Source organism: Hippocampus guttulatus, chromosome 17, assembly GCF_054856545.1.
Source record: "Hippocampus guttulatus isolate MCC_2025c chromosome 17, RoL_Hgut_1.0, whole genome shotgun sequence".
Lineage (NCBI taxonomy): Eukaryota > Metazoa > Chordata > Actinopteri > Syngnathiformes > Syngnathidae > Hippocampus > Hippocampus guttulatus.
Window position 1 is genome coordinate 14,727,678 of NC_141277.1, and position 26,075 is coordinate 14,753,752.

Genomic DNA, 26,075 nt, shown 5'->3' on the forward strand with positions numbered 1-26,075 from the left:
CTAGTTTAGCTTAGGTTAGCTTGCTAACCGCTAACAAAGAGGCGCTTGTGTTCAACACGTTGCTCTGCTGAGATCGTCAGCGTCAAAGCGTTGTTGTAATTTTCGTGTGGAAATGTGCGCAAGAAGGACATTGGGGTACGAGGAGGAATTTTGTGAAGAAAAAGAGGACCACAAAGAACGTAAACGGCTGGACGCCATTTGCAGAATGCAGCCATTGGCAGGTTGGTTCATACTGTTCGTCCCGCTTTTTTCGTACTCTTTCTGAATAGCCTTCTAATGCTGTCTTTCTTGCACGCAGTGTGTGTGTGTCCGTGTATATTGGATTGGATTAAACTTTGTCAAATGTACTGTATGTGAAATATATATCGGTGTATATCAGTGGCGATTGATCTCGGACTGCAAGGGAAGCTCGGCTTCCCTTAAAATGTAAAAGAATAAGTGATCAAATATATGAATGTAAATTTCATTGTGTGTGCATGTCATTGACTAAATATGCGCTACAACGTGCTCAACTTTTGTTCCGAATCAGCTTCTTACTGGTTACGACGCCGCTCCCTTCTCATTCATTCCCGCAGCTTCGCTGTGCTTTAAACGGTGGACGCTGAGCAGCCCGCAGAGCGTCTACTGCCCGGACGCCGAGCGTCTCGAGAGTTCAGGGTAGGTTGTCCCAATGCGTTGAACGGAGACAAGTCATTGGATACAAGCTGGTTTTTGTCCCGCCCACGGACGCTCGGCTTCTCTGGGACTGGATGGCAGTGGGAGGGTACCGGACGCCAGGCTTTTTCTGCATCAGATTGGATGATCTGTCTGAGCCCGTGTGCCAGTTTGATTGACATCGAAATGAGCCAATCACCGACCTTTTAGTGTAGGCATCCGTGTAAGCAATTTTTCAATTCACATTCTGTTCTGAGTTGAGCTGGAGACTTCTCGTAATCATTTTAGCGACACTCTTTGTTGTAAACAACTGGCGACAAATTAATCTTTTATTTCTGGTGGGTTTTATTGTAGTTCCTGTAGTTGTAGGACACTAATTAAGTCCCTGGAAAAGACGCCTTGCTGGTATGACAGGGTCACAGATAATTTTCTTGAAAAGGAACGCAGAGTAGAATTCATGTATAAATAAACGGACACATTTTATGATGTCGGCCAAAATTGAGCTTGCCCTCTTTGACAGACCAGCATCCGCCACTGATATATGTATCTATATTTAAATATGTGTGTATACAGTAAATATTCCCATCCCCGGAATTCTACGGAAAGGAATATCCTTCACCGGGAATAAAAACCTATGCATTAACATTTTGACTACGATATTACATGTTACCGGAAGTTGCGTAAGCGGAAATTCCACTACCCGTAACCCGGATGGAGTTGTAATGCCGCGGGAGCTTAAATACACGCAACGCCCACCCGATGCGACGGAAAAGACAACGCTGAAACAAGTTTTCACTTCGCGTTTTTCGATCATCAGATTCTAAACGACGACGTGCAAGTGAGTTTTTATTGCCGTGCGTTTTACTGTAATTGTGAATGATTTTAACTTTATTCACTTACGTCCTGTAGAACGCGGCACTAGCTTAAAAGCAGCACCCACTCAACACGACCGAAGAAACGTGTTCGCTTCGCCGTTTTCATTCATCAGATTCGAAACGAAGACATGTAAGCGACTTTTTATTGGCGTGCGTTTTACTGTAATTGCGAAAGATTTTAACTTTATTCACTTACGTTGTGTAGATCATCGCATCGAAACGTAGAAGAACTGTAACAACTGGAGCGGAGCGAGTGAAATGCATCCGTTTGAGCGAGGCTGGACACAAAGTTAGAAAGATCCAGCAGACACTTGGAGTCGGAAAGACGCAAATCTACGAAACTTTAAACAAGGCATCGATTCAACTCCTGATGACAAGCCACCATCCAGCAAGGAAGCAATGCAAATGGCAACAAAAATCCTTCAGTATGCACAAGAATTACCAGACATCGGTGATCAACGGGACAGTTACTTGCAACTAGCAAGAAAACTGTATGACACGCAGGCAAACATTGTCATAAACCAAAGAATGCATCTAACAAAACAATCCAAAATACATATTTTTTTTCCCAAGACAGAAAAAAAATAAACATTAAAATACTGTACGTATTTTATTGTTGTGATTTTTTTGGGGATACACCTGTATTGCAGTTTTTGTTATATAAACAGTTTTTGGACAATATATTTTTGTATTTTATTGATTGTGTTGTTACACGTGCATTTTGTCAACATACTTGCAGGTTCATAAAGGACGTGTACCATGCTCATTTCCCAAATGAGGAATTTCTGTTATCAGGACAAATTGGACAGCGCAAACACGAGTCCGTACTAGAGAATATTTACTGTATAAACTGTATATGTATATGTGTGTACCCGCGAGAAGGCAAAAATCCCCGAGGTAGGCTTTACCCCACCACCCCGCCCCCCGAGGCATTTGTGTGTCAGGGTTCGTGACTACAAGCATGTTTAAAATATGTAAACAGCATTTATACTTTACATATTTGAGACAAAGTCAATAGCAGTCCACGTACAAGAAATATTCTCAAGTAAGGAATCATATTTGTGCTGTCCAATTCTTCCTTATGAAATAATTTCCTGATGTGGGAAATGAGCATGGTACATGTCCTTTATGAACACGCAAGTATGTGAACAAAATACATGTGTAACAACACAAGCAATGAAATGCAAAGATATATGCTCCTAACACTGTTTATAACACAAAAGCTGCAGGACAGTATACTGCACAGGTATATGAACAAAATACAGTATAACAAATTTAGGACTATTTGCTCTAAAATGAGATGAGGAACAGACCCGGTGGCTTTTCTTTCCACTATTTCACTGTCTCTCACTCGACCTCCCATCGATCGCCACCCAAGACAGCGTTGCTCAGCTGATGTCTTGCAATGAACTTTTAAGTCAGCCACGGGACTCTTCGAAGTCCTCGATGTCCATTGTTAGCGCGATGTAATTCGTCTTCTCTCTAATTAGCGCTCCAGTTAGCGTAAGGTTTTTCCAACTATCCAACTTTAGCTGCTTCCTCTGTGATATCTCCGCACTAAACTGTCACAACACTTGTTCGCAACACTTGTTTTAACGTTACCCAACTTGGCAATCGTCTGCTTTCCACGAGGTTGAAGGCCGATCTCGTCAATCTCGGAAATCTCGTCACGCGAGATTACTTAACGCAAGATCAAAACAATAATGGTGGCGATTGTCAAACTGTGATCGTTGCGGGGAAAAAAAGATGTACCGTTGTAGGCCTGAGGATTTAGGAAAGTCACGGTAACCGTTTTTCGATTCCGTCGGATTACCTAACTAATTTTGGGTTCCGTAAACTTTAATCATGGGAACCCATTTTTCTATTTTGACTGATATTCATAATCAAGAATTCTGATATTCAAAAGTATGTTTTATGGGTAAATGTTTGAAAACTATGCATTAACAATAAACATTACATCAGCAGCTGTGTACTCCAGGTTTATTCAACTAAATAAATGGATCAAAATATGTTGTACTCATATGGCATTATGACTACATCATACCACAAAATCAGTATTTTTTTTCCAGTCTCACACTGCAAACATTAATTTACTGGTAATCATTAATACAGGTAAGTATTGATGTGGCTTGACGTCCTCTTCCCAAGACGATGCTTGTGTTATCTACTATCAATTTGACGAAAGAATCTACCACACGTCATCGTTAGTTCTACCGACAGTTAACATTCGCATTATAACACCTTGTGACGAATGTTTTATTCATAAAGTTACCATGCTACAACCAGTAAATTATAGAATAACCAAGACTGTTACGTCACAGGTGAGTTTAGTGATACGCCCTTCGGACGATTCATACGAAAAATCAGACTGGCATTCCCACTTCTTAAATGTCATAACTAGTAGACCTTTGTGTTTTTTTCGCCGCCATCTCAAACTGTCATCCACGCGATTTCTCAGTTTTCGGACTAAAATAGCAACCCGCCTGCGCACATAACATTATCTGTTCCTCCCCCCACACTGAAAACAAAACAAAACGAAAGTAAATTAGAAGAAACACACTCACACACCACATCACAAACACACATACAGGCACAGTGAAATCACGTTGGTCACACAGGAGAGATTCGATCGCGTAGTCAACTCGTGTGCGGTGATTTTTATGGGAAACGATTTTTCAGTACCGTCAAAATGACTCCACGGGAACGACACGCGACCGGTAACGATCGTTACCATGAAATCCTCAGGCCTGCTGTAGTTTTTTTAATTTGTTTTGACTGAGAAATTTCCTTGCGTCCCAAAAACGCACATTATTTGCAACTTTGCGTTCCTCTGGAAAATTATGCAACTTGAACGCAGTACGCAGAGGTATAACAAGATAGCTGGATGTGCATGCATTAGTTGGAGAACTTTTATTGTGAAGGTGGCCAACGCCGCTCGCTGGCATTCGATAGCTGTAATGCTCTGGATTAAACATCGCTGTGGCGGCTGTCTTAACTTCAACTTTGCGAGTGGAGGCTGGCCTGACCGCAGTGCTTCACCCTGTGTGTGTGGCTTATCTTACCCAACAGCTATAAGAAAATAGACACAAAAGATTGAAGACGCTTGTTTCTTTCTCATGCGGAAAACACAATAGTGTCGACTGTTTCCAGTTCCACCATGTTTTGAGACATGTCTATCCGTTGCTCCTTTTTTTAATTTCTTGAGGAGGTGCCTGGATGACATCGCAATCATGCTCAGGAAAAAAATATGGAGGTTATGAAACTAACGGCTGGCTATGTTTATGCGACGAGCAGTTTTGTGGGTTCTCCTCTCAGCGTAGTACAGTAAACATTCCCATCCCCGGAATTCTACGAAAAGGAATTTCCTTCACCCGGAATAAAAACCTATGCATTAACATTTTGATTACGATATTACATGTTATCGGAACTTATGTAAGCGGAAATTCCACTAGCCGTAACCCGGATGGAGACGGAAGGCCGCGGGAGCTTAAATACGCGCAACGCCCACCGATGCGACGGAAAGACATGACGGAAGACACGTTTTCACTTCGCCTTTTTCTATTATCAGATCCGAAACGACGACGTGTAAGTGACTTTTTATTGGCGTGCATTTTACTGTAATTGCAAAAGATTTGTGGTGTCGGTGAAGACATCTGTGAGCTCCTCAGCACAGTCTCTCAGGACACGACCAGGAATGTTGTCAGGAGCTGCCGCTTTCCGTGCATTTGTCTTCCTGAGGGAACGCTTCACTCTATCCGGGGAAAGCTTCAGCACCTGGTCGCCAGGAGGAGGTAGGTCTTCTGTGCTCGGGGATGTTGTTGTCGACCTCAAAGCGGGCGAAGAAGTCGTTAAGGTTTTTTATAATATATATCCAGTGAACCCTCGCTATAACACGGTTCATCTTCCGCGGCTTCGCTGTTTCATGGATTTTGTAGTGCAGTTTTTTTTCATGCTTTTTTTTAAACAGTGAATTGTGTTCTGCATCCTGATCTGCTAAGGGACTGACCAACGGGAACAGTCTCCGCACCTCGTCTCTGTACAGCTTGCCAAATTTACCTTTGCAAATTTTTGGTCTTGCTTTCATTGTATCAATGGCAGATGCTGGTCTGTCAAGGAGGGGAAGCTCAATTTCGGCCTACATCATAAAATGTGTCCAGTTACAGTAAATATTCTCTCGTACGGACTCGTGTTTGCGCTGTCCAATTTGTCCTGATAACAGAAATTCCTCATTCGGGAAATGAGCATGGTACATGTCCTTTATGAACCTGCAAGTATAATGACAAAATGCACGTGTAACAACACAATCAATAAAATACAAAAATATACTGTCCAAAAACTGTTTATATAACAAAAACTGCAATACAGGTGTATCCCCAAAAAAATCACAACAGTAAAATACGTACAGTATTTTAATGTTTATTTTTTTTCTGTCTTGGGAAAAAAATATGTATTTTGGATTGTTTTGTTAGATGCATTCTTTGGTTTATGACAATGTTTGCCTGCGTGTCATACAGTTTTCTTGCTAGTTGCAAGTAACTGTCCCGTTGATCACCGATGTCTGGTAATTCTTGTGCATACTGAAGGATTTTTGTTGCCATTTGCATTGCTTCCTTGCTGGATGGTGGCTTGTCATCAGGAGTTGAATCGATGCCTTGTTTTTTAAAGTTTCGTAGATTTGCGTCTTTCCGACTCCAAGTGTCTGCTGGATCTTTTTAACTTTGTGTCCAGCCTTGCTCAAACGGATGCATTTCACTCGCTCCGCTCCAGTCGTTACAGTTCTTCTACGTTTCGATGCGATGATCTACACGACGTAAGTGAATAAAGTTAAAATCTTTCGCAATTACAGTAAAACGCACGGCAATAAAAAGTCGCTTACATGTCTTCGTTTCGAATCTGATGAATGAAAACGGCAAAGCGAACACGTTTCTTCGGTCATGTCGAGTGGGTGCTGCTTTTAAACTAGTGCCGCGTTCTCCAGGACGTAAGTGAATAAAGTTAAAATCATTCACAATTACAGTAAAACGCACGGCAATAAAAACTCGTCGTCGTTTAGAATCTGATGATAGAAAAACGCGAAGTGAAAACTTATTTCAACGTTGTGTATTTTCCGTCGCATCGGGCGGGCGTTGCGTGTATTTAAGCTCCCGCGGCATTACACCTCCATCCGGGTTACGGGTAGTGGAATTTCCGCTTACGCAAGTTGTTAATGCATAGGTTTTTATTCCGGGTGAAGGATATTCCTTTCCATAGAATTCCGGGGATGGGAATATTTACTGTATTTATACGGGAATTCTACTATCCCTTTTCAAAAAATGAAAAGGATGCCTTCACCATAAGATCGGTGATTGGCTGATCTCGTTGTCTATCAAATAGAGATTCAGCCTCAGACAGATCATCCAATCATCATGCAGAAAAGCTGAGCGTCCGGGCCAGCCTTTTTCTGCTTGGCTCTCGACAAAGGCGGATGCTTTTTTGCTCTGCTCCTGTCCTTCCTTCACCCTTCCCTGCTCGCCACTCAGTCTATGTGCTCTCCTTGTCTGACTATCCTAGCCTCCTGCCGTATTTTCATCCTAAAAACAAACCATGGAATTGGTTGGCTGGTCTCTCGATGCCTTCAACAAAATTTTCTCGACGAGAAGAGCAGGCAGTGGGGAGCCTACTTGCCCCTCGGGGACATTTGCTGCCGGGTACACCCTAGATCCCTGGAGGAAGTGGAGAATGGTGTGCCTGTCAATACTGTCCGTTGAGGATGTGGAAGACATCTACATTATCGGCCTTCTGATAGCAGGTATGCTGCTTTTTGGTGTCAGCAGTTTCCTGATCTATCGAAAAATTCAACCGACGGGAGCGGCTTTATTGGAAGTGAAGAAGCTGCCGGTCTTTATGGATGGCATGGTGCGGATGTCCAACACTCAGACCCAAGCGGTGACTGAGCTCAACCGCAAAATGGATGCGGTTTTGGAGCGTCATTGCAAAGATGGACAACAACTTGGAGAAGTTGGAATCCACGCCCAGAAAAGAAATCGCGGATTTGGCTGATCTATGCCATTGAAGAGACAGGCCACGGACTCAAGGCTGTCTGGAATTGTTGGCAGCCTGTTCCCAAAACATCTGCTATCTGAACCTTTCCACTGGAAGAAAGTACGCATGGAACCTCGTGCCCTACCATCACCCCCTCCTTCTCGGCCATAGACTGATAAGCCTGTACTGTCTCCATGAGAAGACCTTGACGAAGCAGCTGTGGCCTGACACGCACACACAACCAGACAATCACACGCGCATACACATCTTTGTCATCGCCGCCTTCATTGTTCCTGTTTTATCCCTGCGACGTGAACTGATCTGCGGAGCGCTCGAATGGACTGAGCAGCTGGTCGGACGGGCCGCGTCGCGCTCCCCCTGCCCCCCCCCCCCCCTTCCCATCCATTCGCCCCCTCATTACATGTTATGTCTTGTGACTTGTTGTAACTGTCATATGCTTGTTTACGTGCTGGGGTCTGTTTTTTTTTCTCCTGGACTCAAATTATCCTCAGAAGAGGATAATTCGAGCGGGGTTTATTTTTTTCCCTCTCCCTCCCTAGTGGTTTCCTTTCTGAACTAAGATCTCCGGGCGCTGTGCACACAGCGAGTACCGACAGGCCCTTTGCACTGTATCCCATGTTCACCATTGTTTTTCATGTTTCTTGTGCAGAGCGTACCTTTTGAGTGGTAATTCCGTTACACGAACGTGTAATGACAATCAAAGCAATTCAATTCAATTCAATAAACTAATATATATATATATATATATATACACACATCAGTATATGTAATATATATATATATATATATATATATATATATTTATATATATAGAGCTGTCAGTTTAGCGCGTTTTATTGGCATTAATTTAAATACATCTTAACGGGATTAATTTTTTTTCTCGTGAGATTAACGCGGCACACGTCACAGCTGATGTTACGTTGCTCTATAAATAAACGAGAAACAAAACAACAAGCGCGCTGCACAGGTCCACGCACGTTTGTTTTGCCAGCCACGGCAGCGCGAGACACTGAAAACGGATACTTAAAGAGTTTATGAATGGAAAGTTTACTTTTAAAAAGTTGCCAGATTGTTCCACTGACAAGACCAAAGTTACCTGTATGTTTTGCAGTCATAAACTGAGCTATCATCATAGCACATCGAGTCTGAAATACCACTTAATGGCCAAGCTCACAGCTGACGTGAGTACTCCGCCCCCTCGTCTCAGACAGACAGCTCTGGATCATTACAAAGCTAAGAAAATGGATGACACGAAGAACAAATTTGCTGAAGCCATAGCTAAGTGTATGGCCTACTGCATGCAAGCCTGTCAACATTGTCCACAGCTCGACTCAAGCTGAAATCATTCGCATTGCATCGAACGACTCCACAACGGATTGCCAGCGAGAGCCTCCATTACAAGCTGTGCATAGAGATTGTACGTAGCAGAGAAGGCTAAGGTCCACCAAGCGGGAGAAGACACTGTTTCGGGAGAGAAATAAGAATAAAGAGCAGGTAGCCTGTCGAATACGATGTATGTCACTGACGCGATTGTTACTTGTTTGGAACTATTTTGTGTGGAAGGTTACAGTGTTCCGTGTCCATATAAATAAAGCGGGTGGAGCTTCTCTGTGTTCGTCTGACTGACGGTGCGCTTAGGCGCGTCGAGGGTTCAGCGGTGCAGTCGAAGCGACCATACTGAAAATAAAACGTCTCTGGTGTTGTCATCAAACCAAGTGTAGTCATCTGAAATGATGTCTACACAAAACCGTAGAGAGACTTCCGCGCAAGAAGGACCAACAAAATCAACATTGCCTGACTGCTGTGTTCAAAGCAAACTTGAGAAAAACGAAGTATGCAACCATGGCTTAAATCCACTAAAGGCTGAGTACTAGTTTACCTTAGATGTGCACTTTATTATGTTATATTGCTCTGATTTGATTCCATAAAAAGAGCTGTTAAAGCAGCTGTTGTGTGACAAAATATTTTTTTCACTGTTGTTGATAGACAGTAATAGTGTGTGAGAGATTATGTGTGAATAACTGCTCCAAGTGAAAAATGTTCATGTAAAATTGAAAATTGAAATTATTTCAGTAAATATTTGCATTTTGCACATAGAAAACTGGTTCATGATTCCATGTTGATGAGAGCATTAAAATGGGGGAAAATGGGACAAAAGGAAAGGAATAAAAGGAAATTCAGAAACGATAAAAAATGCGTGAGTAATCACGATAAATTTTTAGTGAATTTGAGTTAATTATGACAGTTGCATTTTTAATTACCGTATTTTCACGACCATTCGGCGCACCGTATGGTTGGGCGCAGTCTCATTAATGGGTGCTATTTCTGTATTTGACACATAGACAAAACGCACTGTATTATTGGGCGCAGTTTTACAGTGGTAAAACATACGGCAGCTTAAACATACGGCATGCATGCGCGCACGCTAAAAACACGTTAGCTTGTAGCATACGGTAGTATTCCAAGACATACAGATACAAGCTAAAAACACGTTTTTAAAAAGGCAACGGAAGCAAAACTGAATTCCGTTGTATTTTATTTAGCCATCGTACAATGTACTCACGTTTTTCGATCAATCATCACCCAGAAATCCATCAAAGTCCTCATCCTCTGTATCAGAATTGAACAATTGTGCAAGTACCGGTAATCCATCAAAAACACTGTGCTCCCTCTCGTGAGAGTCACTCTCATTGCCATGTGGCTCCACAGAAATGATGCCGGCTTTGCCAAAAACTCGAACAACAGTGCAAGCAGACACGTTCGTCCAAGCAGCCACAATCCATTCGCAAATTGTGGCGTAACTCGCCCAGCGCTGCCTCTCACTCTTTGTAAAGTTGTGTTTGCCATCGATCATCCATTGTTCCCATGCCGCTCGCAACTTTACTTTGAACGCCCGGTCGCAAATTTGCTTTGAACGCCCGATTGATGCCGATGTCCAGCGGTTGGAGTTCTTTAGTCAAGCCTCCGGAATAACGGCAAGCTCAGAGTTCATTTGCTTGACTTGGTTTTTCACCGCTGCTGTGAGATGGGCACGCATGCCAAAAGCATAACCGATGGCTTGAAGTTTGAACTGAGCTTCGTAGGCGTGTCTCTTTGTAGAATTCATTTTCGGGGGTTCTTAGAAACCAAAACCGAAGTTGTTTTGCAACAATGCACACAGCCACACTCTATACAGGTGTTGGTACCTGCTTGGGGCGTACCTTTAGCGTCCACTTACACGCCCACCCTTCACTCATTGGCGGACTTCTTCGCCGCATGCCTGTCCTCACTCACGTCTGCCTTTTCTCTCTCTCTCTCCATATATGTATATATACACGCCCACCCTTCACTGATTGGCCGACTTCTTTGCCGCATGCCTGTCCACAGTCACTTCTGCCTTTTCTCTATATAAACAGCGTGTCGGCTGTCAGTCAGGTTTTGGAACTGGGGCGCATACACAAGACGCTCCGCATCATAAGGCGTCCTGTCCATTTTGGAGAAAATTTGAGACTTTTAATGGCGCCTTATAGTCGTGAAAATACGGTAGATTAAATATTTTAATCGTTTGACAGCTCCAATATATATATATATATATATATATATATATATGTATGAAAAAAAAATAGTCGTTTCACCCCTCTGGTGGTGTCCGTCCCCCATTCAGCTCGGGTCCTCTACCAGAGGCCAGGAAGCTTGAGGTTTCTGCACAGTATCCTTGCTGTTCCTCGCACTGCACTTTTCTGGACTGAGATTTCCGATGTTGTTCCCGGGATCTGTTGCAACTACTTATCTTGTTTGGGGGTCACTGCCCAAAGTGCTCCGATCACCACAGGCACTACTGTCACCTTTACGTTCCAGGCTCTCTCCAGCTCCTCTCTGAACCCTTGGTATTTCTGTAGTTTCTCATGTTCCTTCTTTCTGATGTTTCCATCCCTTGGGACCACTACATCAACTACAACGGCTTTCCTCTGCCCTTTATCTATGATCACGATATCTAGTTAGTTCGCCATTACCATCTTGTCAGTCTGTATCGGAGGTGTGGGAGGTGTTTCCCATTTTTGGAGGTGTTTCCCATTTTGACCTTGGGGTTTCTAGTCCATATTCCACACAGATGCTTCGGTCGACTATGCCAGCCACCTGGTTATGGTAGCTGGCATGTAGGCTTTCTCTGCCAGCATCTTACACCCTGCAGTTATGTGTTGGATCGCCTCAGGTGCCTCTCTGTATAACCTACACCTTGGGTCTTGTCTGGTGTGGTATATCTGGGCCTCAACGGCTCTGGTGCTCTCAGGGCCTGCTCCTGAGCAGCCAGGATGAGTGCCTCTGTGATGTCCTTCAGGCCAGCCCTCTCTAGCCACTGATAGGACCTCTTGAGATCAGCCACTTCAGTTGTGGTCCGGTGGTACATCCTGTGTAGGGCCTTGTCCTCCCATGATGGTCCCTCTTCCATCACCTCATTCTCTGTTCCCCATTGTCTGAGACATTCTCTGAGTATGTCATCCGTTGGAGCCTTCTCCTTGATGTATTCATGGAGCTTGGATGTTTCGTCCTGGACAGTGGCTCTCACACTCACTAGTCCCCGGCCTCCTTCCTTTCGGCTTGCGTACAGTCTCATTGTGCTGGTTTTGGGATGGAGCCCTCCGTGCAAGGGTAGCCGCTTTCCCTGTTGCCAGTTGGAGGTTACCATTAGCTTATGGTATATCGAGGTACTTGTAGCTGTCCTCAATGTCTGCTATCGTTCCTTCAGGGAGTGAGACCCCTTCAGTGTGGATGACCTTGCTTCTCTTCATCACCATCCGACTTCATTTCTCAAGCCTGAATGACATCCCGATGTCACTGCTGTAGATCCTGGTTGTGTGGATCAGGGAGTCTATGTCCTTTTCGCTCTTAGCATACAGCTTTATATCATCCATGTAGAGGAGGTGACTGATTGTAGCTCCATTTCTGAGGCGGTATCCATAGCCTGTCTTGGCAATTACCTGGCTTAGGGGGTTCAGTCCGATGCAGAACAGCAGTGGGGAGAGTGCATCGCCTTGGTATATGCCACATTTGATGGACACTTGGGTAAGTGGCTTGCCATTGGCTTCAAGTGTGGTTTTCCACATCCTCATCGAGTTCGCAACGAAGGCTCTTGGGGTCCTGTTCGCCTTATACAGCTCCAAGCATTCAGTGATCCATGTATGTGGCATCGAGTCGTAGGCTTTCTTGTAATCAATCCAGGCTGTACACAGGTTGGTGTGTCGGAACCTGCAGTCATGTGCGACTGTTCTGTCAACCAGGAGCTGATGTTTGGCTCCTCTGGTATCTCTATCACTGCCCTTCTGTGCTTCGCTGTATTGATCCATGTGTCCACTTATCTTTGCTGCAATGATGCCTGATATGAGCTTCCATGTTGTGGAGAGACAGGTTATTGGCTGATAGGTGGATGGGACTGCACCCTTTGAGGGATCCTTCATGATCAGGATTGTTTGCCCTTTGTTTAGCCATCCTGGGTGAGTCCCATGCCTCAGCAACTGGTTCATTTGTGCTGCTCGGCGCTCATGGAGTGCTGTGAGTTTCTTTAGCTAGTAGGTGTGGACCATGTCCTGGCCTGGTGATGTCCAGTTTTTCATGTCTGAGACTCTTTCCTGTATGTCTGCCACTGTTATGGGAACTGGGTTCTGTTCAGGGATGTTGCTGTGCTCCTCTCTCAGAGTCACCAGCCATTGTGCACTGCTGTTATGTGCAACCTCCTTCTCCCATATGCCTTTCCAATACCTTTCAGTTACCAGTCTTGGTGGGTCTGCTCCGCTGTTAGAACCCTGCCAGTGAGCGTACACTTTCGCAGGTTGTGTTGCAAACTGCCTGTTTATTCGTATGGCCTCATTCTCTTTCGTGTACCTCTTTAGGCTACTGGACAAGGCTTGGAGCCTTTGTTTGGCAGTTTCGAGTGCTACAGATATGGTCATCTGGATGTACCTCCTGGGTCTCGGCCTTTTCATCACACCTCTCTGGGCCTCCGTCAATTGGCTCGCATCTTTCCGAGCCACCTTGATCTTAGCCTCCAACCATCTTTTCCATGGTGGGTAACGTATCTCATGGCTCCCATGGTTGCTCTTATAGCCAAGCATCTCGAGGATCACTGATGCTGAAGCGTATATCATCTCATTAGTTTCCGTGATCGTTATGGTAGGGATCACCCTCAGTGCTGCATTCACACTTTCCATGAGACTTTCAGGTGGTACTTCACATAGCCGTTGTAACGGCTTTCTCGATTGCCCAGCTTTCATTCTCACCATGATCTTAGCTTTCAGGTTAGTTGCTGCCTCGCTCAGCATTTCATTCATTGGGGCTGGCCTCCCAATCTCATCATCTGCATTCATTGGGGCTTGCCTCCCAATCTCTGGTATGACCTCCTCCTCTGATATGGCACCCTGGGGCCCTTCACCATGGAATCTGCATTGTACCTCATCAATCTCAAGTTGTGACAGCAATTGTCCTTTGTGAATGTTGGAACACTGAGCTACTAATTGTTTCGTCGTCAACCGTGACTTATCCACCACTCTAAAATGTGCAATGTCACACTGTACAAGTCTTTTCACAAATAACAAAGGATTTAAAAAAATGAAATAAGTAAACCACCACCAGGAATAAAACTAAAGAAAGAATGAAAAAAATCCACCACAAATATGTGATGCTAGTCATGTCACACATTGAGTTGCAATCTGAACTCATCTAGCTCTCCGAGTAACCTTCATTGTAATTACAAACAATAATTCTGTTTTTGTCTTCTTGTGTCTGGCAGGCATCAGCAAAGATGTTTGTCCTGAGTGGCTGGATGCAGAGCACTCTCACATTAAAGAGGAAGAGGAGAACAAAGAGGTCTCCCACTTTAAAGAGGAAGAACAGCAGGTCCTATACATTAAAAGAGAGGAGGAGCCAGAGCACCCTTGCACGAAAGCTGGTGACAACACATTATCAAACGATGATGATGAGGATGAAGAAGCTGATGGTTATCTGACATGTCACGCTGACAACAAGCCCTGGAAATGTTCTTGGTGTGGCCAAACGTTTACTTATAACAGTGCTTTGATATTACACTCAAGAACACACAGTGGTGAGAAACCTTTTACCTGCTTAGTTTGTGGCCGAAGATTCTCTCAGAAGGGACACTTAATTCGCCACACAAGAACCCACACTGGTGAGAAACCTTTTGCCTGTGTTGATTGTGGCCAAAGATTCTCTCAAAAGGGACATTTAATTAGCCACACAAGAACCCACACTGGTGAGAAACCTTTTGCCTGTGCTGATTGTGGCCAAAGTTTCCCATCGAGGGGCATTTTAAAAAGGCACACAAGAACCCACACTGGTGAGAAACCTTTTGCCTGCTCAGTTTGTTGCCAAAGATTCTGTGATAAGGCACACTTAAAAAGGCACGGAACAACTCACACTGGTGAGAAACCTTTTGCCTGCTCAGTTTGTGGCCTAAGATTCTCTCGTAAGTACAGCTTAAATTATCACAAAAGAACGCACACTGGTGAGAAACCTTTTGCCTGCTCAATTTGTGGCCAAAGATTTTCCCGCAAGGATAGCTTAAATATTCACACAAGAATCCACACTGGTGAGAAACCTTTTGCCTGCTCAGGTTGTGGCCAAAAATTCTCATGGAGGTCTCAGATTAAGAATCACAAGTGTGTTGACAAACAGTTGTGAATGAAATTGTCACCCCTGATCTGCTCAGGCTTCAAGAGTCAATGCACCAAGTCAATGCAATGCGTTTAGAAATGTTTTTGTTAGTTTTTTTGGTAATGATTTCTAGCATTGTCATTGGGTTATAATACTTTTGGCTTCTTCATTCTAGTTAGTGGTGATGGCAAAACAAGGCTTTCTGAAACTCTGAACTTTTTTTGAACAACTGTGTCATAAAATGGATCACTATCTGAAGTTTCATTCAGTACCCGTGGGTGACCTCAAGTGTCAATAGGGATAATTGTGCCTTTGGATTCATCCAAAAGAACCACAAAAAATGTGACATGCTTCTTGTGTATAATAAAACTCAACATAGCAATTTATCATGTGGAAATTTGTCAAATGACTTGGCAATGACAGTGGTGTTTTATGAATTTATAATTTGTACCTTTATATTATATCATTAAAGCAACAATTATATAACATTTTAAAAAATAATAAAAGGACTTTTGAAATTTTGTTTGTCATTTATATCTTTTTTGGCGATTGTGCTTGGTGTACTCAATGTTTATACTTGACATTGTGCTTTGTGTGCTGTTCTGCCTCATAATCCACAAAGGCGTCCACAAGGAAGCTTGAGATTGTTTAAGCATATGCATCGCATCAAGAGATGCACTTCCCCAGAAACAGTTTGGTGCATTTTTGCCAGGTCAGTCCAGTCCACGCATCGGTCATGTGATTGTCTGAAAGCAGTACGCGCACTGGCACGGAGATTGCTCTTTGCACCCGGCGCGCGGGTCAGCAAATTGATGCTGTGGGACAAATCACAATATATACAGTAAATATTCCCATCCCCGGAATTCTATGAAAAGTAATATCCTTCACCCGTAATAAAAACCTATGCATTAACATTCTGACTACGATATTACATGTTACCGGAACTTACGTAAGCGGAAATTCCACTAGCCGTAGCCCGGATGGAGGTGTAATGCCGCAGGAGCATAAATACACGAAACGCCCACCCGATGCGACGGCAAGACACTACGACGCCACGTTTTCACTTCGCCCTTTTTCTATCACCAGATTCGAAATGATGACGTCTAAATGACTTTTTATTGCCGTGCGTTTTACTGTAATTGCGAAAGATTTTAACTTTATTCACTTACGTCATGTAGATCATGGCATCGAAACGTAGAAGAAACTGTAATGACTGTAGCGGAGCGAGTGAAATGCATCCGTTTGAGCAAGGCTGGACACAAAGTAAAAAACATCCAGGAGACACTTGGAGTCTGAAAGACGCAAATCTACGAAACTTTAAAAAACAAGGTATCGATTCAACTCCTGATGACAAGCCACCATCCAGCAAAGAAGCAATGCAAATGGCAACAAAGGTCCTTCAGTATGCACAAGAATCACCAGACATCGGTGATCAACGGGTCAGTTACTTGCAACTAGCAAGAAAACTGTATGACACGCAGGCAAACATTGTCATAAACCAAATAATGCATCTAACAAAACAATCCAAAATACATATTTTTTTCCCAAGACAGAAAAAAAATAAACATTAAAATACTGTACGTATTTTACTGTTGTGATTTTTTTGGGGATACACCTGTATTGCAGTTTTTGTTATATAAACAGTTTTTGGACAGTATATTTTTGTATTTTATTGATTGTGTTGTTACACGTGCATTTTGTCAACATACTTGCAGGTTCATAAAGGACATGTACCATGCTAATTTCCCAAATGAGGAATTTCTGTTATCAGGACAGATTGGACAGCGCAAACACAAGTTCGTACTAGAAAATGTTTACTGTATATATATATATATATATATATATATAAATGCGATAAGTGAAAACCCGCGAAAGAGGGTTTCCTCTGATTTTTTGTGTATGTGGGTACCAGCATGTTTAAAATATGTAAAGAGTGATTACACTTCACATATTTGAGACAAAGACTACAATCGTACATGCACTTACTTAAATGTGCAATTATAAAATCTTATCCAGTCATTAACATTCATCAACATTGCCCCCTGAGAGAGGAGATCATTTTACGCTCTGACGGTGTAGCCGCCGTGAGCCTCCAGCTTGTCCTGACAGCTATCACCGTGCAGCCGGCGTGTTTATGATGAAACAATTAATCGATATTGATGAGGAGGAGACAAACAGAAACGGGCTGCTGCTTTCGGTGAAGCCCAAGACACGATACGTGTGCATTCTAAGGGTGTGGAAAAGAATCGAGATTAATCGATGCGCACGTGCGCGATGCGAGTTCATCGGCACATTCACTGGGTATGATGCAATTGATGGGTGAAATCTCGATTCATCACGATGCGTTGGTGGGTATCGGTAAAATCCGATGCAAGCGCCGTTTTATTCATGTTAAAAGTCACCTATCTGCTGTTTCCTAGGCGCAATGAATGCACCATCATTATTTTGCGTTTTGTGTTGAATACGGACGGAAGCCGTGAGTCACATAAAGTACAGTACACATACCTGTCAACTTTTCGGAGCGTCAACCTGTATAAAGTACCAAAAAAATCCTTATAAAGAGCTAAAAATCCTTATAACATACCAAAGCATTTTATATGTCAAAATAACGGCAGAAAAAACCCCACGAAATGTTCAATGATATTTATTATAGATCTCCATAATACAATGTCTGGTTAATGTCTAATCATCATTCTACTTAGTGGCATTACTGTGTTCAGAGTTGTATTCCTGCGTTACTTTTTTCACCAACTCCAAATACTGACCCATCGGCTCGAAGTTACAGCATCCATTCATATTTACTTTGCACTGCAATAATGCTGTCAGTGTCTGGTGCAAGCGATTTTCGGAAATCTGTGTGAAGAGAAAGTTACCGGAAATGAAAGCATTCGAGTAGACTAGCACCATTCTGGGCAAAAGCAAACGGAACTACCTGTTAGGGGGGAAAAAACCCCGGAAATTTTCAGTATCCGTATGATTTGTGCGATACGGCCATATACGTAAGATTCACCACAAAATCCGTATGAACTATGGCTAAACAGGTAGTTGACAGGTATGAGTACACTACTAGTGAAACACTATGGAGGTTCGCACAGGCAGCAGCGAGGAAACTACTATATTTAATGCACCCGCAACATTCAGATCTTGTTTGGAAATATTAATTATTTGAAAAGAAAGACGCTTGATAAAACCTCCGTAATTTGCAAAGAATGTCGCACTAAGAAGCCATGCAACGGCAGCACCACAAATATGCAGACCCACTTAAAACGATGGCACCACATCGCCGACAAGTTTCCCGCCTCCTACCCCGCCTCCCCGTTCAGTTCCTCGTCGGACACTGGAGAAACTCTTGGCAAACCAGGTCAGGATCAGAAAAAAAATCGCCTCTTATTTTGGGGGTCCCCTTGCAGCTCACTGTGACCGCGCAATGGCTATAACTAAGGCCACTGCTTATTTCACATGCAAAGACCTCCAGCCTTATAGCGTGGTCAAGTCAAGTCAAGTCAACAGTATTTATAGAGCACTTTCAAACAGCCATCGCTGCATACAAAGTGCTGTACATGGAGCAATTTAACATGCACAATAAACAGTAAGACAAATCGGTAATAAAGGCGGTAGAAAGCACCAAACAATAAAACCAAGAACAAATCTAAGTCATGCTGAGTCGAATGCCAAAGAATACAAGTGAGTTTTGAGGAGGGTTTTGAAGATGGGCAGCGAGGAGGCTTGCCGAATGTTCAGTGGGAGATCATTCCAGAGAGAGGGACCAGCAACAGAAAAGGCTCGATCCCCTCTTAGCCTCAGTTTAGTTCTTGGTACTTCTAATAAAGTCTGGTCCACAGACCTGAGGCGCCGGGCAGGTGTGTAGGGGCGGATGAGCTCAGAGAGGTAAGGTGGCGCGAGATTATTCAGAGATTTGAAAACAAATAAGAGGATCTTGAAAATAACTCTAAAATGAATGGGGAGCCAGTGAAGGGATGCCAGAGTAGGAGTTATGTGCTCCCTCTTACGAGTACCAGTCAAGAGGCGAGCGGCGGCAGAACAGCAGAGGCCCCAGAATTGAGCCCTGTGGAACACCACATGACAGGGGAGCAGTGCGTGACTCAGAGCAGCCAAGGCTGACACAGAAGGTTCTGTCAGCTAAATAGGACCTAAACCACTCAAGAGCACTGCCGCCAATGCCCACCGAGTGCTGCAAACGAGACAGCAGAATACTGTGATCCACTGTATCAAATGCTGCAGTTAAGTCCAATAAAACTAGACACACGTGGTCTCCAGAGTCATTTGCCAGGAGGATGTCATTAGAAACGCGTAACAGGGCTGACTCCGTGCTATGCATCGTCTTGAAACCTGACTGGAAGACCTCCAAGATGTTATGTTCATCCAAGAAAATTTTCAACTGCATGTGCACGACTTTTTCCAGAATTTTGGAAATGAAAGGCAGCTTGGAAATGGGCCTGAAACTTGACAGCACATCTGGATCAAGGCCAGCTTTCTTGATCAAGGGTTGGACCACAGCATGTTTAAACTGTTGGGGAACTACACCAGAAGAGAGGCTGCTGTTGATGATATCCAAGACTGATGCGCCAACACTCGGGAGAACCTCCTGAAAGAAGTGCGGGGGAAGAGAGTCGCAAGGGGAGCCAGATGGCTTTGTCTGGCGAACTACATCCTCCAAAAGCGCCAAGGACACAGTTTCAAAAGAATTTAGCACAGCTGAACATGGAACATGGACAGAGGGGTCAGATGCGGTATTTGAGACCGGAGTCCTAGCTGTAGAGACCTTACCAATGAAAAACTGAAGGAATCTGTTGCACATCTCGGGTGAAGAATCCGAGCAAGTAGGCAGAGGGGGTTTGAGTACAGAATCTATTGTTTTAAATAGTGCGCGTGGGTTGTGACGGTTAGCTTGAATAAGGTCCGACAGATATTCTCTTTTGGCCTCTTTTACTGTGAGCTGGTAGTTACGCCAGCAGTCTTTCCAAATTTGATAAGAGACATGCAATTTGTCATTTTTCCACTTGCGTTCGGCTTTGCGACACCCCTGCCTAGCTGCGCGGGTAATGTCGTTAAACCATGGCTCGGGTTTAGGTTTTGGGAGCACAGTTTTTGAAGGAGCCACCAAATCCAGGATGGCACAGCATGATGAGTTGAACCAAGAGGTGAGTTCCTCTGTGTTAGACGAGGATACGCAAAGGTTATTAAAGGCATCAGAGAAACGACCAGCAGTGCGAGGGTTAAAAATTCGGCGTTTAAAACTAGGAGCGGCAGATTTCACAGCAGCACGCGATAAGACTACGTCAAATAAAACTGCCATGTGATCAGAAATCCCATTTTCAAGGACTTCCAGATTTGACACCGGTAGACCATAAGCAAGGACAAGGTCTAAAATATGACCTTGTTCATGTGTCGGGCTGGTCACATACTGCACGAAATTAAAAGAGTCGATAAGTCTTAAGAAGTCCTTTGCTAGCGTTTTTTCCGGACAGCACACATGGATATTAAAATCCCCCATTAGGAGGATATGATCATATCTCAGCCTGATTTCCGCAAGAAAGGTTGAAAAGTCGCTTAAAAAGTCTTTGTTGTATTTAGGAGGACGGTAAATGACAGCACAGAGCACCGGGAAAACACGACCGACTTCAAAGAAGGTTGCTTCAAAGCTGGTGGCCGATGTGGTGAATGTGCACCGTTTACATTTGAAATTGTTCTTAAAGATGCTCACCGTTCCTCCACCACGGCCTGATGTCCTCGGGGTATCGAGGAAACCACAGTCGGGTGGCAACAATTCAAGCAAAGCGTTGTACTCACCAGTACCTGCCCAAGTCTCCGTCAGACACAGGAAATCCAAGTCATTGGAAAGGAAATACTCCCTCAGAATATGGGTCTTGTTCGTCAGCGACCGGGCGTTTAACAACGCGATCCTTGTGGGAGTAGCAACGGGAGGGATTGCCTCTTCCGATCGCCGAGCCCGGGGGAATTCCCTCAAAAGCTTTCGCTGGATTCCTCCCCGAGAAAGGCGTGGAGGGTAGAAATGCCGTGGCGCGATGGGAGAGCCAACGACTGTTAGCAAGCACGAGGCGACGGGGTTGAGGGCACACCACGCCGGAGCGATCGAAGTGTGTCTCAGATCCCGTTTTAGCTTCACGAGCTGACCGCTACGTTTGCCGCGGCGGCGGCGACGGCGGCGGCGGCGCTTCTGTGAAGGGGGCGAGCGAACGCGGAAGAGATTAGCCGGCAGGTTAGCCAAGAACGGAGGTAGCGTCTTTTCACCACCGTCTTGCCAAAACGCGGCCGAATCTCCGACGTGTTGTTGAATCAATAACAACGATCGGCGATCATAAACCAACCGAGACGCTGCTAGGGAGGTAAGAAGCATTGCGAAAAGTAAAAAAACCCGAAATGGCAGGAGCGTCGCCGAACACACTGGCGCACAAGCGGCCATCTTGGTAGGTAGTGGTGGACAACGAGTGTTTCAGACAGCTCGTGCACGTTTTGGAACCCAGGTATAAAATACCAGACAGGTCTGTGTTCACTTACCAACATATTCCCGATCTGTACAACAAAGTGAGAAGTGAGATTACTGTCGCTGAACAGTGCACAAAGAGTTGCACTTACAGTGGATGGGTGGACATCTTGCGCTACTGACTCATATATAATAGTGACGGCACACCACGTTGACTAGGAGTGGGAAATGCAAAACTTCGTTCTTCAGACCAGAGTTTTCCGTGAGTCGCACACCGGAGCAAACCTTGCGGAATTACTGCGCGACGTTTGCTGCGAGTGGAACATTGGCGATAAGAAGCCAGCGTTAGTCAGGCATAATGCCACTAACATGATACTGGCAGGGTCTGGCGCACAAATGAAGCCGCATGTGCGATGCATAGCACACACACTTAATTTGTCCTCACAAAAAACATTTGCAGTAGACCAGGTGAAACCTATCCTGGTGAAAATAAGGAGAGTCGTTACATTTTTTTCACAGAAGTACCAAAGCATCCGATGCTCTTCGTGATCAGCAGCACAACTTTGGTTTGGCACACCACAAGCTATATGTTGGAGCGTTACTGGGAACAGAAGGATGCTGTGGCGGCAGTATTCAGGAAAATTAAGACAAAGGGAGAACCACTGCCTCCCCTCTCAGATGATGAGATGAAAGTAATCCCAGAAATTGTGAAACTGATCTCCCCCCTGAAATTGGCAACCAAGCTCCTCAGTGAGGAAAAGACCCCCACTATCTCCATCGTTTCCCCACTACTGGCCAAACTACGGTCAGAATTTGGAGAAAACCACAGCGATCTAGCTGCAATTGCCAAGATGAAAGAAAATTTCAGACAGGACTTTGATTCCCGTTACAACTACATCCAAGACTTCCTCGACAATGCCTCAGCCCTTGATCCCCGCTTCAAGGACCTGCACTTCATGGATGCTGACAACACTGCAAAGGATGTGATATTCCTGAAGATAGCACAACAAGTGGAAGATATGGTAAGAAATACAATATTATCAGCAGTTAGTTTTACTCTTAGTATTTTCCATCTCACTTAAGGGTTTTCTTTTTTAGTTCTAATGATATTACATGTATTAATTTTTTTCACATGGAAAATAAATCAACACTTATGCTAGTTTTTAACACTTGTCCAGGTTGGCTTTTCTAGATGATGATGATAATTTCATCTGCTCTCTGCTCTGCTCTGCTGATTGTCAGGCAAGGGCTAATGGTATGCTGGATGATGAGAGCCAGGCAGCTAAGGCAGAAGGTGATTGGAGAGGCCACAGGGAGGAGGAGTAGGACAATGAAAATGATGTGAAGGAGAAGGAGGAAGATGAGAGAGGTTTGTTTTGGGACTTGGTTATGTTATCTATAATAGTTCATTGATTTGAAAAGAGGTGTGATGATGGTATTGTAATGCAGTCATATGGTATTTAACTAATGACTAGTTTAATATGCTGATATTATTGGTTCGCACAGCTGTGTGTAAATTAATTTGGAGCATTACAAAGTGAGTTATGATGCTGCGCTATTGTTTATGATTCCTGTTACTGTATCAGCACCAGGAGGAGGATGTGCATTATGCAGTTTTTTTGTTGTTTGTGTTTGATAGGATTGTAGAGATATTGTTTTGACTCATGTTTCTTTTGTCCTGTCTTTCTTTGTCTTGTCTACCCCAGATGATGAGCCAGAGCCTCCCAAGAAGAAGTCCACTATGGACCAGTTGCTTGGAGGTTTCCTTGCTCCTAGAGCACCAGAGAAGACCATAAGGGAGAGAGCTACGGGAGAAATAACAAAATACAGGAGGAGGGATGGGTTAGATGTCAATGGTGACGTGTTGCAGTGGTGGAAAAAACAAGTAGATCTTCCACTGCTGTCAAAATTGGCCAGGAGCTATTTGTCCGTCCCTACCACAAGTGTCCCCTCTGAACGAGTGTTCAGCACAGCAGGTGACATTATAACAGCAGAGCGTAGTCGGCTTCTTCCTGAACATGTGTCATGATTCGGTTTAGGGACCAACAGGTGGCACTGTAGGGCTCCCCCGGCAGCTGCACACCTGTTGGTCATAGGTAATTAGGGCTTTTAAAGGACTCCCACCCCGAACACTCAGTGTCGGGTCATTGTTTGCTTTTGCTACTGTCATGTTCGTTTGTTTGCTGTTCCTTTACTGCTGTCAGGTTTGTTTCGGTCATGTTTTTGTCACGGTTCTGTTTTAGCTTCACTTGTTATTTTTGTTTGTTACTTTGGACTGTTTGTTATTTGGATTTAGTTTTCTCTGTGTTTTATCAATACACTTCTTCAAGTTCACCCTGCTCCTCCCTCCTGCCTGCTTTTTGGGGTCCACCACCACCTTGCAACGTGACAATATGTGGACCAACTAATCTTCCTGGAAAAAAAACTGAAGCAGTGCCATATGAAGTACATCACAAAGTGAGATGTTGATAGTGAGAGTGGCATTTACAGAAAGATCGGTTTTCTTTTTTTCTTTTTTTGACTCTTTTGGACATTTCATTTTGAGACACTCAGTGAGAGTGGTCTGTGTACGCTACAATACACACAGCAGCTTTGAGCCTGTGACTGCCATATTGTTTAAATTGTATTTTATTTTCTGTCCTATGGAGATGGATATTTCATATAAAACACTCAGTGAGAGTAGTCTGTTTGTGTTTACACTACAGCTACAGCTGTGAGTCTCAGGTGCCAAATTGTTTACATTTTCTTTGCACAAAACCCAATTGTGAAAGGGCTTAAATAAGTTGTTTTACACTTTCTACTGTTTATAAGGAATAAAGTGGTATCCTTTTTGTAATACTGAATTCCATCTTTTTTCTTTGCTTATTTGCACCATGTTTAATCGCACAATATCGCAACAAATTGCATTGTATCGTATCGGATTGCATTGATTTGAACTAAATGTGTATCGCATCGTATCACATCCTGAAGACGGTGAAATGGATCGCATCGTGTCGCCAGAAAATTCCATGTATTTTTTAAGTATCGCATCGCTGGTAGTGCATCGAGATGTGTATCGAATCGTCCTCAGTGCTGAGATTCACATCCCTAGCGCATTTGCATTGATATGTTCGTCCGCACGCTGAGAAAGTGTGCGGATGACAGATAGAGTTGGCAGCGAAAACGACACTGAAAAGTGTATTACTTATGACATTACACTGGTTTCACTCCTATCTCTCTGGGCATTCTCAGTTTATCCAACTCAATTCCTTCACTTCACAGTCCCTCCCCGTCTCTTCCGGTGTGCCCCAGGACTCTGTCCTGGGACCCCTCCTCTTCATTATCTACCTTCTCCCCCTTGGCAATGTTTTCTGTAAATTTGGTATACATTTTCACTGCTTCGCGGATGACACCCAGCTCTACCGCTCCAGCAAACCCGACGCCTCCCTCCCACCCTCCTCCCTCTCACACTGCTTTTCAGAAATTAAATCTTGGTTCACACATAACACTCCACTGCTATCATTGTCCACAGTCTCGTTACCTCCCGTATTGACTATTGCAATTCACTTCTCTTTGGTGTCCACAACAAATTCCTCCATAAACTTCAACTGGTCCATAATTCTTCAGCCTGTATCATCACTGGAACCCCCTCCTTCCATCACATCACTCCCATCCTCCAATAGCTCCACTGGCTCCCTGTCAAACTGAGGATCAACTTCAAAATACTCCTCTTCACATTCAGAGCCATCCATAACCTTGCCCCCCGCCCCCGCCCTACCTGTCGGACCTTCTTCAAATTTCCGTTCCCTCTCGTTCTCTCAGGTCCTCAGCCTCCCTCCACCTCTGTGTACCCTCTGCCCGTCTCAGCACGATGGGGTACAGAGCTTTCAGCCGCTCTGCCCCCAAACTCTGGAACTTCTCACCCGACATCCGTAATATTGACTCTCTTCCAATATTCAAAACTTATCTCAAAACCCACCTATTTAAAATTGCATATTTAGTTTAACTCATCGCTTTTTCTTATTTATAATTTTATCTGTGGTTTTATTGCTCTTTTTTGACTCTAAAGTGTCCTTGGGTATTTTGAAAGGCGCTTATAAATAAAATGTATTATTATTATTATTATTATTATTATTTAAGAAATGGGAATGCCAGTCGGATTTTTCATCCGAAGAAGGGCGTATCACTCAGCTCACATGTGATGTACGCACAAAACACGAAAGAGATTCGACGTGAGGCATGATTCCGAGGCAAGTATTGAAGTTGGTCATGAGATCAAAAGGCTACCGTAATCGCTTTGAAAAATATTATGTAACAGTCTTAGTTATTCTATTATTTACTAGTTGTAGACATGGTAACTTTATGAATAAAACATTCGTCACCAGGTAAAGTAGTACTCATGTTAACTGTCGGTA

The 26,075-nt window shown here is 43.9% G+C and overlaps 1 protein-coding gene and 2 pseudogenes across 2 annotated transcripts in view; 2 read left to right on the top strand and 1 right to left on the bottom strand.

Moving 5' to 3' along the window:
* The window catches only part of LOC147192215 (uncharacterized), a 30,359-nt pseudogene that overhangs the window by 228 nt on the left and 4,056 nt on the right, over positions 1-26,075 (top strand). The window contains exons 2-3 of the transcript XR_015103563.1: positions 127-221; positions 576-657. The product of XR_015103563.1 is annotated as an uncharacterized LOC147192215 (transcript). The remainder of the gene's footprint in view (positions 1-126; positions 222-575; positions 658-26,075) is intronic.
* LOC147192216 (uncharacterized) lies at positions 11,675-12,376 on the bottom strand (annotated as a pseudogene).
* Positions 13,491-15,724, top strand: LOC147192217 (uncharacterized). The gene is made up of 2 exons (XM_086135643.1): positions 13,491-13,515; positions 14,335-15,724. Exons 1-2 carry the CDS (start codon positions 13,491-13,493, stop codon positions 15,240-15,242), a joined length of 933 nt encoding a protein of 310 aa, XP_085991769.1. The 3' UTR covers positions 15,243-15,724.

Bases quoted from the DNA above. Each gene is read 5' to 3' on its own strand.
- LOC147192217 (XM_086135643.1), top strand. From the start codon at position 13,491: ATGGTCATCTGGATGTACCTCCTGG. The intron at 13,516-14,334 runs GTCTCGGCCTTT...TGTGTCTGGCAG, and splicing joins CATCTGGATGTACCTCCTGG to GCATCAGCAAAGATGTTTGT.